Source organism: Gambusia affinis, linkage group LG05, assembly GCF_019740435.1.
Source record: "Gambusia affinis linkage group LG05, SWU_Gaff_1.0, whole genome shotgun sequence".
In the NCBI taxonomy this organism is placed as follows: Eukaryota; Metazoa; Chordata; class Actinopteri; order Cyprinodontiformes; family Poeciliidae; genus Gambusia; species Gambusia affinis.
The window spans coordinates 14,473,145-14,484,274 of record NC_057872.1 but is presented as its reverse complement, the minus strand read 5'-3'; the positions used below and the strand labels follow the sequence as shown (position 1 = coordinate 14,484,274).

The following is an 11,130-nucleotide window of genomic DNA, read 5'->3' as shown; positions in this document are numbered from 1 at the left end:
CTTTTAGGTCAGTTATAATATTAAAAAGACTGATTTGTTTTCACATTTTGATGCAACTACTATGTGGTGAATCATTAAAATTGAGCAGATATGCTGAAATGTGTTTCTCTGAAAACTATGATCTCATGGAGGAAGAAGAACCAAAATGCACAGGAGACAACTTTACAGAGAAGTAAAAAGGAATTTAATGCAAATTTACTTAAACATCTAGAACGCAGGACAGAGTAGGTGTTTTGTACACCTACTGAGTATAAAAACAGAAACGGCCTCAGGTTTGCATTGAAGTAACATCCTGTCATGAGGTGTCAAAAATACTTCCTCAAGAGGTATTTTAAGAAACTGTTGCCCTTACAGAATTTGACCATATTTGTGAAGCATTTACACAAGACTCTCATGAAAGAAGAATGAATTTCCAGCCTTTGATTGGACTGTATCTCATAGCTCCTCTATGGACATCGATGGCACTTTATTCATCAGGTAGGTACAACATTCTGCTATATATAATCAACTCATCTGGGTTGTATATAAAGTATATAAGTAATTATTTACCTTAAAATTTGTAAGGTAATTTGCTTTACCTTACAAATTTTAAAATGTGTGTAATCAGAAAAAGCATTCAATACAGTACCATGTGCTGGATGCTCTCTCTGTATTCTACCATAGATTGCATTGAAAAGCCTCCTAAAGGTCATTCTGCATAGTCCAGTTTTCAGTTCCTTAATTGTGATTTTGCTTGTTAATTATCCAACACAGAAACAGAGAATCACTGGGCATCACTTTGCAAGTGAATATAGGTTGGATTACCATAGATCCTTAAATACCTACTTTTTAAAAAAATGCTCAAGACTTATTTAAATGCTTAGCCTAAATCCATTTTTTATTATTACAAACAGATCCTGTGCTACAGTTTGCTACTGCAGGAGACAGAGTGACCTTGAAATGTGGTTTACCTTCTATTGGATCCTGCTCTTCAGTAAACTGGACAGTCAGTGATTTCATATGGGATACAGATGAGGTGGTTACAGCTGGAAAAGTGACACATTTAAAGGAAAACAAGTATCGTCTGCTAACGGATTGCTCACTGGAGATCCCTCAGATGGAGCGTGATGATGCCAGGTTGTACACTTGTGAAAGTGGAGCGCTAAATTCAAGTGTTTCCCTTCGGTTTCTTGACAGTAAGTAGGACTGTTGTTCATAAAATTCTTAAAGTGAATATTCAATGACAGAGTAATTTTGTTTTTTACTCAACAGTTACTGAGAACGAATCTCCAGCAGAGGGAACCATAGAACTTTACTGTTCCTTAAGTAAATCTAGAGGATTTGACGGCTGTAAAAACGACTTAAACATACATATCACCTGGACAACTGAGGATGATGTTCCAATAACTGGCAATAGATTTAGATTTGAAAATCCATCTGTTTGCTTCTCAAAACTCATCATTACCAGGAAACTCACCGACCATCACAGAATATGGAAATGTCAAATTACCCAAAATGGGGAGTTTAAAGTCTCTGGCAATTATAGGACAACAGTAAGAGGTAATGCTCTGCAATAAGAAATTCAAACTGTGGTTTAATATGTACAAAGGTTGAGCTTTGCTCTCTTTCCTGTAGATGGGCTGGAGGAAGTGTTCACTGCTGTTGGTGAGTCAGTGTCGCTTCGATGCAGAAACACTTCCTCTCTCAGAGTTGGAGACAAAACAGAGTGGACACTGAATAACAAAATGCTCAGTGATGTGTTACCTGAAAATGGCCAAACAAATGTATTTCATGTGAACAAAGACTCATCCTTGGTAATCAGCAAGCTGACTCCTCTTCATGCTGGTGATTAGCAGTGCATGGGCTCCTCTGAAGAGCAAATAGTGTTGCACAAAATTAGGGTTCACACCCTTGATGGTAAGTGAGAAAGATAACAGAAAAAAAATTCTGACTTTGAGAGCTATATAAAAGTTTCTATTTTTTTTCTATGTTACAGTTGCAGCAAATACACAGCAAATAGGAGGAAATCTCTCTTTGATCTGTGTGCTTACTTGTGCTGAAAAATGTGAAGAAAACTTCAATTTAACTTGGTCTGGAAGCAACCAAGAGCGTTGGAAAGGCAGATTATTTAATGTTAACAACACATTGATCAATGAGCTTCTTCTCCCAGTTTGGCCAGTTAGCTCTGATGCAGTAACCTGCTCTGTGTACAGAGAAGGTTCAAAGATGGCATCAAAAAGTTTGAGCAAATGTACGTATGTAGGGTCACAGCTATAAAAATGGCCAGAAAATATAAGAATGCCAAAATTGACAAGACTTTAATCTCTTCAGCTCTGCAGGTCTCCTGGGTCTTAGCCCTTCGTCTTGGCCTTATAATAGGTGTAGCTGCCGTTGGATTTTGCATCTACATGAAGTGGAAACACTGCAATAATGCAGGTACAGCTGATTTACTAACTGTTTGACTAAGCTGTCAATTGTTCTGAAGTATAAGATTAAACATGATTGTTGTTTTCATGTTTTTATGCTCCTAACAAACAGTGTGTCAGAACTGGAAGACCTTGCAAATCAACTAGGAATGTTCACATGTGCTCACATCAGTTTGCTTCTTCGATGAGCCATGAGGAAACACAGCAAGGAAAAAGAATCACAAGAGACAGAAGACAAATTTACAGAGAACCACTCATTGCTGATGTTCTACAGTTTGTAAAAGGTCATAATAGCAGTGGGAAATAAACAATATTTTGTGTTTAATTCATATGTCAGTGAACTTCTGCAGTAGGGCTGTTCCTGGCTTTGCTGCTGAATATTTAGCGAGCAATGACTTTGTTTATAATACGAAGTAAGACCACATATATCTAAATATAATAAAAAGTCAAATGAATATGAATTGAGCAAAAATCTAGTTTACTTCTTTTTGAATTATTTGTATTAACATTTTATTTAAAACTATTAACACCCTTAACAATCACAGGAAAAAAAAGTATTACTGCAATCATACAATTTGAATAATTTCTGAACAATTTTTTGCTGGTTTACAATATTTTGAAGATTTTGCTTTAGTGGTGGGCTTCAAGTCTTTAGGGTTGGACAGACTCCTTTTCAATCTCCCTAATCTGCATCTCCCTCCTCAGATTCCTTGTCAGATTCATCAAAGATTCCAGCTGGGTCAATCTGAAACTTAGGTATACATCCAGTCAGAGGAGGCATGTTGGATGATATTTATAAACAACTGTGACCCTTAATCTGCCTGGAGAGTGAATGATGTTTGGCCAAGGTGTACTGATTATTTGCTTTTGATTTGAGAATCAGACCAGCTTTCTAAAATATCAGAACCTTTAGGGAAGAACGTAGACCTGAAACACTAACGTGTGGAACCCCACACTGGGTTAAGTTTATCATATAATTTCTCAGGCGACTTGAGTTCAGTTTTAATCTTACAAAGTTGACTAAAATGGACTCATCCATGAATCATGAAAAGAAAAAAACATGCACACACACACACACACACACACACACACACACACACACGTCTTTGCTAAGATTGTAATGCAGTGCCTGAAACCAAACTCTTTAAAAATATTTGTTAACATGTCTGGCATCCACATGAAAAATGGAGAAGATTAAGCTGAAAGTAAAAGTTACATTCACTCAGACATCTGATGCTAAAGAACATATTACAGGCACCTGCAGAGCGACAAAAAACATCCCAGAAGAAGATTTTTCATGACACACATTCAGTCGTTCATTGAAGTAACATCCTGTCATGTGGTGTCAAAATACTTCCTGAAGAGGTATTTTAAGAAACTGTTGCCCTTACAGAATTTGGTCATATTCGTGGAGCATTTACACAAAACTCTTATGAAAGAAAAATGAATTTCCAGCCTTTGATTGGACTGTGTCTCATATCTCCTCTATGGACATCGATGGCACTTTATTCATCAGGTAGGTACAACATTCTACTATATATAATCAACTCATCTGGGTTGTATATAAAGTATGTAAGTAATTATTTACCTTAAAATTTGCAAGGTAATTTGCTTTACCTTACAAATTTTAAAATGTGTGTAATCAGAAAAAGCATTCAATACAGTACCATGTGCTGGATGCTCTCACTGTATTCTACCATAGATTGCATTGAAAAGCCTCCTAAAGGTCAATCTGCATAGTCCAGTTTTCAGTTCCTTAATTGTGATTTTGCTTGTTAATTATCCAACACAGAAACAGAGAATCACTGGGCATCAGTTTGCAAGTGAATATAGGTTGTATTATCATAGATCCTTAAAAACCTACTTTGAAAAAAAATGCTCAAGACTTTTTTAAATGTTTAGCCTAAATGCATTTTTTAATATTACAAACAGATCCTGTGCTGCAGTTTGCTACTGCAGGAGACAGAGTGACCTTGAAATGTGGTTTACCTTCTATTGGATCCTGCTCTTCAGTAAACTGGACAGGCAGTGATTTCATATGGGATAGAGAACAGGTGGTTACAGCTGGAAAAGTGACACATTTAAAGGAAAACAAGTATCGTCTGCTAACGGATTGCTCACTGGAGATCCGTCAGATGGAGCGTGATGATGCCAGGTTGTACACTTGTGAAAGTGGAGCGCTAAATTCAAGTGTTTCCCTTCGGTTTCTTGACAGTAAGTAGGACTGTTGTTCATAAAATTCTTAAAGTGAATATTCAATGACAGAGTAATTTTGTTTTTTACTCAACAGTTACTGAGAAAGAATCTCCAGCAGAGGGAACCATAGAACTTCACTGTTCCTTCAGTAAATCTAGAGGATTTGACGGCTGTAAAAACGACTTAAACATACATATCACCTGGACAACTGAAGATGATGTTCCAATAACTGGCAATAGATTTAGATTTGAAAATCCATCTGTTTGCTTCTCAAAACTCATCATTACCAGGAAACTGACCGACCATCACAGAATATGGAAATGTCAAATAACCCAAAATGGTGAGGTTAAAGTCTCTGGCAGTTATAGGACAACAGTAAGAGGTAATGCTCTGCAATAAGAAATTCAAACTGTGGTTTAATATGTACAGAGGTTGAGCTTTGCTCTCTTTCCTGTAGATGGGCTGGAGGAAGTGTTCACTGCTGTTGGTGAGTCAGTGTCGCTTCGATGCAGAAACACTTCCTCTCTCAGAGTTGGAGACAGAACAGAATGGACACTGAATAACAAAATGCTCAGTGATGTGTTACCTGAAAATGGCCAAGCAAATGTATTTCATGTGAACAAAGACTCATCCTTGGTAATCAGCAAACTGACTCCTCTTAATGCTGGTGATTACCAGTGCATGGGCTCCTCTGAAGAGCAAAGAGTGTTGCACAAAATTAGGGTTCACACCCTTGATGGTAAGTGAGAAAGATAATTGGAAAAAAAATTGTCTGACTTTGAGAGCTATATAAAAGTTTCTATTTTTTTTCTATGTTACAGTTGCAGCAAATACACAGCAAATAGGAGGAAATCTCTCTTTGATCTGTGTGCTTACTTGTGCTGAAAAATGTGAAGAAAACTTCAATTTAACTTGGTCTGGGAGCAACCAAGAGCGTTGGAATGGCAGATTATTTAATGTTAACAACACATTGATCAATGAGCTTCTTCTCCCAGTTTGGCCAGTTAGCTCTGATGCAGTAACCTGCTCTGTGTACAGAGAAGGTTCAAAGATGGCATCAAAAAGTTTGAGCTCTGTTAAATGTATGTATGCAGGATTACATTTCTGTTTATGCAATTTTGTTTAAGTAGAAACAAAAAGGAATAAGACTACTTTCTCTTCAGCTCTGCAGACTCCGGCATGGTTAGGTCTCCTTCTTGGCGTTTTATTATGTGCAGCAGCAGGGGGAGTTTTTATTCACTGGAAGAGGAAGCGCAACAAGGATTTGCAAGCTGAATCTGGTAGAAGAACCCGTCATCTAAAACTTTCACTTTTTGATTATGTACTAAATGTCATAACAAATGTCTTTTCTCTTTCTGCAGCTGATGAACTGTCAGGCATCTCAATGGTAAAAAGAAATATATATATATATATATATATATATATATATATATATATATATATATATATATATATCAACATTTCTGTTTGATTTGTGTTGGTCTGATATATCCCAGTATGCTAATGTCAGTGTTCTTTTTACCAGAATCATGTTTATGATGTCGTTCAGGATGGGGAAGTACAACAACCGGCACAGCTAAAAAGAGAAGTTGCCACCACTGATGATGGTTTCTACAATTTATTACAACCTGTCAACTAAAGTAAAAATAAACACAGCGCTGTCTTCACTTAAATGCTGAAATAGTTTTATTTGCCAACACAGAAAACAAGATTTTCAAAATAAAATACACAAGAGAAGATCACAAGCACATAATAAAGCCTATTGAAAGACAACAATGTAGCACACATTTCATTTGAAGAATATAGATAATTTGAAATTAACTGACTGGAAACTTTGTTAGCCACTCCTGTGCACTTGTGTTAGCACAAATAATGAATCACCCAATTACATTGTAGCAGCTCACTGCATTTAGGCAGTTAGACATGATGACAACAATTTGCTGCAGGTTAAACCAATAGGGGGGAAAGGATTTAAGTGATTCTGTGATGCTGAATGTGGCATGTTTCCTGGTGCCAGGCAGGCACCAGGAAACATTTAATTTTATTTTTTTGAGGTAATAGAGAAAGCTCTTCAGTGTTCTCCATGAGTAGCCAGAATATTTCTAGATTTGAACTGCAACAAAAATGGGAATATTGGAATATTTGTATGAATATTCAATACTGAAGCATTAGAGTCATCATTGTAATATACTTACAGGTGAGTCCTTCTACATTCTCCTCTGGGAGTGCATACAAGCTGTTGATTCGATCTTTAGTATCTGTGTGTTACATAAACATTTCTCAATTAAAAGATGAAAAATTACTCTTTAGTTTTAAGGCAAGAAAATAGGAATGAGGTACAGTTTAGATATTTGACTAAAGAAAAGTCGCACCAAGATCATAATTTCACTCTCACCTGGTGAACATGGAAGACTCACATTCTCATAAACATCTGCAGACTCTGTAAAGCGCATTGATTCACAAGTGAAGAAAAGGGAAAAGGCAATAATTAAATATATATAATTTATATATATATATAATTTTTGCCTTTTCCCTACATATATATATATATGTATATATAACCATACAAAACAGAGAAAGAGAGCCCACCTGCAGATTTCCTCTGAGTTTTGTATCTCTTGTAAATAAGCACTCCTGTTAGTGCTGCAAGTGTGAAAATCAAGGTAATGGTCAGGACTACAACGAGAATCGATGTTTCCCTTCCTTCCGTCTTGTGGGGCTCCGAAGAACTGTAAGGAGAGACTGGCAAAGACATAAAGATGAAGCTATTTCAACACCTCAATAAAAAGAGGCCGTTGTTATATCAAAAATTAAACATGAAACTCACCTTGGCGAATTTCTGTAAATGCAGATCTTGGAATCATGGTAGTTGTGGACACAGCTTCTGCTTGATCAAACAAAAAAGCGAAAGAATTAGTAACAATTACCTAATATACAACATTATTGGAGGTAATACTGAAGAGATCTGTTTAAGATCAGACCTTGATGATCCTGAAAACGTAGATAGATCTCTGAGCACCGGCGACTTTGCCCGAGTATATAATCACACCTGTACCAACCAGTGTCGCTGGCAGACAAAGACTTGATTGTCAGGGATATACCCTTCATTTCAACCCTTGTCAAATTAACAGGTACAGAGTCGCTCCCTTTCATCCTCGCCCATGTGACATTTGAAGGGGTCGTTTCTGCATCCACTGAGCAGTTAAGATTCACATTCTGGCCGGGCTTTGCCACCTCTGGCTTAAGGTTTCTGCAGTCTAAAAAATCATGAAGATCATGTGATCTACCCTGCAGATTGTATAAATTATTCTTTAAAATAAAAAATAAATGAAGACCGTACCTTTCACTTTTAATGATATGAGTGTGACATTAATTTTGTCCCATCCTTTCCAAATTTCAAAGTGGTATGTCCCTTGATCTGATTTTTGCAAGGTTTTCAAAAACACACACGTTTGACCTTTCCTGTTTGCTTCTAAATTCACACGTTTGGCATCCTGGGATTTCTTTGGATATTCAAATAAAACTGACGGTTTCCTGTCATCTGTGTTGTTCACCAGTCTGATTCTATAGCAACTCCTTGGATCTGTGATGTTGAAGTTTAGACATGACAGAACCACGTCTTCGTCTGGGAAAGCTGACACAATCTCCTCACCTGCAGAGTCAGATTTTAATACGGTCATTCAGACATTAAATAAAATTACTGTATGTAGTGAATTACTAAAATGTGTAAATCCACAAAACAGACATTAAATATGTATTGAAATAGAATATTGGCTGATTAAATCCAATAAGAAAGACCAACAAGAAACTCACCCCTGCATTTGGGAGGAACTTTTACTACAAACACTAAAAGACAAACCTGAAAATACAAGTGAGCCATTTTCTGACTAATGCAGCAAGATCATGGGAGGATTAGCTTTTGTACCTTTGGTTTTAAGATAGGATATACTCAGTTCCTATGTATAACCTGAAGTGTCATCTTGAAACTAAAGTAAAACGAACACAAGGCTGTTTCCTATTTTCAATTGAGCAAGAGCGCCATCATCTGGCAAAAATAAAACCTCACGGCAATATCGTGATTGTCAGACAGACATGCATCTGAATATACTATCACATCATCCATCCTTCCATCTAATGTCTATCCCGGCTTATCTTTGCAGGATTATCTTTCCAGATTATTTTATAATGCTAATTACAAAACCATGGTCAGTTTCACAGAAATTATGCTGGATAAAAAAATACTTCTAGGAAAGAAATGCCATGTTCTAGCCAACATTTCAAATAAATTGACTCAATAAAACTTTAATGATATTTGATTGTTCTAATGCCGTTTATTTATGCCCGTGTATTAATAAAGTTTTTAGATTAACTGCAAAAATTCTAAATTCTTGGGTTATGCCTTCCTTTTAGGTATCTGATTTGTCTCTTCACTGACTAACAACAATTTCCCATGTTTCAACAGCATTGCTTCCTGAAAACAGTGAAAATATGCAAGGTTATTCATCGCATTGTACAGAAGTGAAACATAACAGTGAGCACACTGTGGGCAGAATGCTGCAAGAAACATGAGAAAGAACCAAATGGCACAAGTTTTCAGACCCTGCATGTGGAAAAGATGGGTAAATGGCAATTCCAATTTTTGCATCACACATTTGACCTTAGCTCTCTGCTGCCTTAAATGGAATGCAGGAACTTGACCTAGATTGTACTTCCTCTTCAGATACAATTTACGGCCACAGCGATTAAAAACAGCCACTGTGTTACTGTTTCCCAGCATAGTTCACACAAATGGATAACAATGCTCAAGGTATGCTTGCATTTCTGTTAAAGCTTATATTTTAAAGCCAATTCAATTGAAAAAAAGCTTTCAATTTAAAATTTATGTAGTTTGTTTTTCTTCTCAGAATTCAGAAAATGTTTTGTTGATCACCGTTTTGTTTTTAACAGGAGGTAAAGCTTATGGGCTTCTTAAGTCTCAACAGGAGGAAAAACTTAACTCCATAAATGAGGTGAGCTGGAATAACTGTCATATTTGGGTAAAGTAATTTAGCTTCATGATGTGACCAAACAAATGAACTGATCCCCTTCTCAGGCGTTTCTCTCCGATTCAAAATATGCAGAAGAGGAAGATCTGGCAACAAAGCTTGAAATGTTTAAAAGTGAGTTGCGTAGAGTAATAAATGTCTTTCTTTACATTTTAATTTCTGGTATAATGTTCTGTAAAACACTTCCATGTCTTTCTTTTAGAGAAGTACATGGAGTTTGATCTCAACGACAAAGGAGACATAGGTAAATGTGCACCAGACTTCTACATGTCAAAAGTATTTTTAGCTACCGTGAGAAATTTCAACTTGCTCACTCACTCATTTTTAACAGTGTTTTCACAGGCCTTTTAAACTTGTCAAATTTATTTCTTATATATGCACAAACAATATTCCAGATATGATGGGGTTAAAACGTATGCTGGAAAAACTTGGACTGGCCAAAACTCACTTAGAGCTGAAAAAGATGATGTCAGAGGTAGCTGGAGGCCCCTCGAAGGACACAATCACCTACCACGACTTCCTGAATATGATGCTGGGGAAACGAAATGCCATTCTGAAGCTGTGAGTATATCTAGGTTAACATGAAACCAAGAGGATATCTGATTTTAGATTGATTCCTATTAGAGCTTTTGACAATGTTGATGAATGTCTGTCTTTGAAATAAAAAAAATAACAATGGTTTTGTGTTTTGCTATATATTGAGACTAGGAATGGGCTGGTAGATTTTCATGTAAGCTCTGAGTAATTAAATCTGTTGTACAAACACAATGCTTTAAAAGAAGGCTGTATAATATGATCGCATGGCTTTTTTTTTTTAAGTGTCAACCAACCCTAACTCTTACCCCTAACCAAAACACTTTAAGTTAAAAGTGGATTTTCTTTAGTTTCCACACTATCACTAACCATGTTTTTCGTGTTTCCATAAGTATCTGAAAAATATTGTATCTGCTAGATCAGCAGCTGACTAGCAGTGTGCTAAAATTAAAGGATTGTGTTTTTATTGAAACACAGTGTTTCATTACTCCAATTTTGGAGTAATGACACTTTTCTCTTTCACAGCACTTTTTCTGGCATCTCATTGAAAGAACTTCAGAAAGTAGGCTACATAGTGTATGATTGAAAATTTGAAGTAATAACAAGTGTTTCTTCTTCTGCTACTAAGGATTCTAATGTTCGAAGAAATGGGAAAGGAGCAGGAGCAGAAGGATGTTGGTCCACCTTCACGCAAAACCTTTTCAGACCTTCCCTGAAGTCTTCATTACATCAGAATATGTTTTACCGTTTCCTCTTTTTTTTTCCTTTAAGAGTCCTTCTGGTCCAAACAAGATGTAAAACAGTGGGAAAATTGACTGAAAAAAAATGTAAATTTTTTTTAAAGTATGGAGTGTTGTTGCATAAGTTTGATAATAAAATGAAAATCACATAGCCTAATGTCAAAGTGACTCATAAGTCATAACTGAATTTTTAAAATTATTATTATTATT

General features: G+C 36.2%; 3 protein-coding genes and 1 long non-coding RNA gene across 10 annotated transcripts; 3 read left to right on the top strand and 1 right to left on the bottom strand.

Annotated features, from left to right (window-relative positions):
* Positions 1-333: 333 nt before the first annotated feature.
* Positions 334-6,266, top strand: LOC122831405. Of its 4 annotated transcripts, XM_044117555.1 has the most exons (8): positions 3,749-3,921; positions 4,338-4,619; positions 4,696-4,983; positions 5,059-5,340; positions 5,423-5,683; positions 5,765-5,881; positions 5,963-5,988; positions 6,127-6,266. In XM_044117555.1, exons 1-8 carry the CDS (start codon positions 3,849-3,851, stop codon positions 6,238-6,240), a joined length of 1,443 nt encoding a protein of 480 aa, XP_043973490.1. In that variant the 5' UTR covers positions 3,749-3,848; the 3' UTR covers positions 6,241-6,266. The 4 variants fall into 4 exon arrangements, with proteins under 4 accessions (XP_043973487.1, XP_043973488.1, XP_043973486.1 ...); XM_044117552.1 differs by lacking the exons at positions 3,749-3,921; positions 4,338-4,619 and adding exons at positions 334-477; positions 894-1,175 and having other exon boundaries at positions 5,765-5,988; XM_044117553.1 differs by having other exon boundaries at positions 3,741-3,921; positions 4,696-4,941; positions 5,765-5,988.
* On the top strand, positions 1,907-2,734 carry LOC122831407. Its single transcript, XR_006370693.1, has 3 exons — positions 1,907-2,230; positions 2,311-2,415; positions 2,518-2,734. It is a non-coding gene; the product is annotated as an uncharacterized LOC122831407 (long non-coding RNA).
* On the bottom strand, positions 6,263-8,589 carry LOC122831406 (CXADR-like membrane protein). Of its 4 annotated transcripts, XM_044117557.1 has the most exons (8): positions 8,415-8,589; positions 7,942-8,253; positions 7,583-7,858; positions 7,429-7,485; positions 7,191-7,343; positions 6,997-7,041; positions 6,797-6,859; positions 6,263-6,714 (listed from the first exon to the last, which is right to left on the bottom strand). In XM_044117557.1, exons 1-8 carry the CDS (start codon positions 8,479-8,481, stop codon positions 6,704-6,706), a joined length of 984 nt encoding a protein of 327 aa, XP_043973492.1. In that variant the 5' UTR covers positions 8,482-8,589; the 3' UTR covers positions 6,263-6,703. The 4 variants fall into 4 exon arrangements, 3 of the variants coding, with proteins under 3 accessions (XP_043973492.1, XP_043973493.1, XP_043973491.1); XM_044117558.1 differs by lacking the exon at positions 6,997-7,041 and having other exon boundaries at positions 6,573-6,714; positions 8,415-8,573; XR_006370692.1 differs by having other exon boundaries at positions 6,631-6,714; positions 6,797-7,041; positions 8,415-8,573.
* A 719-nt stretch (positions 8,590-9,308) lies between these two features.
* LOC122831404 (allograft inflammatory factor 1-like) lies at positions 9,309-11,071 on the top strand. The gene is made up of 6 exons (XM_044117550.1): positions 9,309-9,408; positions 9,549-9,610; positions 9,694-9,760; positions 9,849-9,890; positions 10,042-10,207; positions 10,809-11,071. Exons 1-6 carry the CDS (start codon positions 9,390-9,392, stop codon positions 10,894-10,896), a joined length of 444 nt encoding a protein of 147 aa, XP_043973485.1. The 5' UTR covers positions 9,309-9,389; the 3' UTR covers positions 10,897-11,071.
* Positions 11,072-11,130: the final 59 nt, after the last annotated feature.

Excerpts from the sequence above, each read along its gene's own strand:
- LOC122831404 (XM_044117550.1), top strand. Across the intron at positions 9,761-9,848 it reads AAAGCTTGAAATGTTTAAAA|AGAAGTACATGGAGTTTGAT; the intron begins GTGAGTTGCGTA and ends TCTTTCTTTTAG. Across the intron at positions 9,891-10,041 it reads CAACGACAAAGGAGACATAG|ATATGATGGGGTTAAAACGT; the intron begins GTAAATGTGCAC and ends ACAATATTCCAG.
- LOC122831405 (XM_044117552.1), top strand. The coding sequence starts at position 405 with ATGAATTTCCAGCCTTTGATTGGACTGTATCTCATAGCTCCTCTATGG. Across the intron at positions 478-893 it reads GATGGCACTTTATTCATCAG|ATCCTGTGCTACAGTTTGCT; the intron begins GTAGGTACAACA and ends TATTACAAACAG. Across the intron at positions 4,984-5,058 it reads TTATAGGACAACAGTAAGAG|ATGGGCTGGAGGAAGTGTTC; the intron begins GTAATGCTCTGC and ends TCTTTCCTGTAG.
- LOC122831406 (XM_044117556.1), bottom strand. The coding sequence starts at position 8,481 with ATGGCTCACTTGTATTTTCAGGTTTGTCTTTTAGTGTTTGTAGTAAAA. Across the intron at positions 7,344-7,428 it reads ATTTACAGAAATTCGCCAAG|TCTCTCCTTACAGTTCTTCG; the intron begins GTGAGTTTCATG and ends TGTCTTTGCCAG. Across the intron at positions 7,042-7,190 it reads AACTCAGAGGAAATCTGCAG|AGTCTGCAGATGTTTATGAG; the intron begins GTGGGCTCTCTT and ends TGCGCTTTACAG.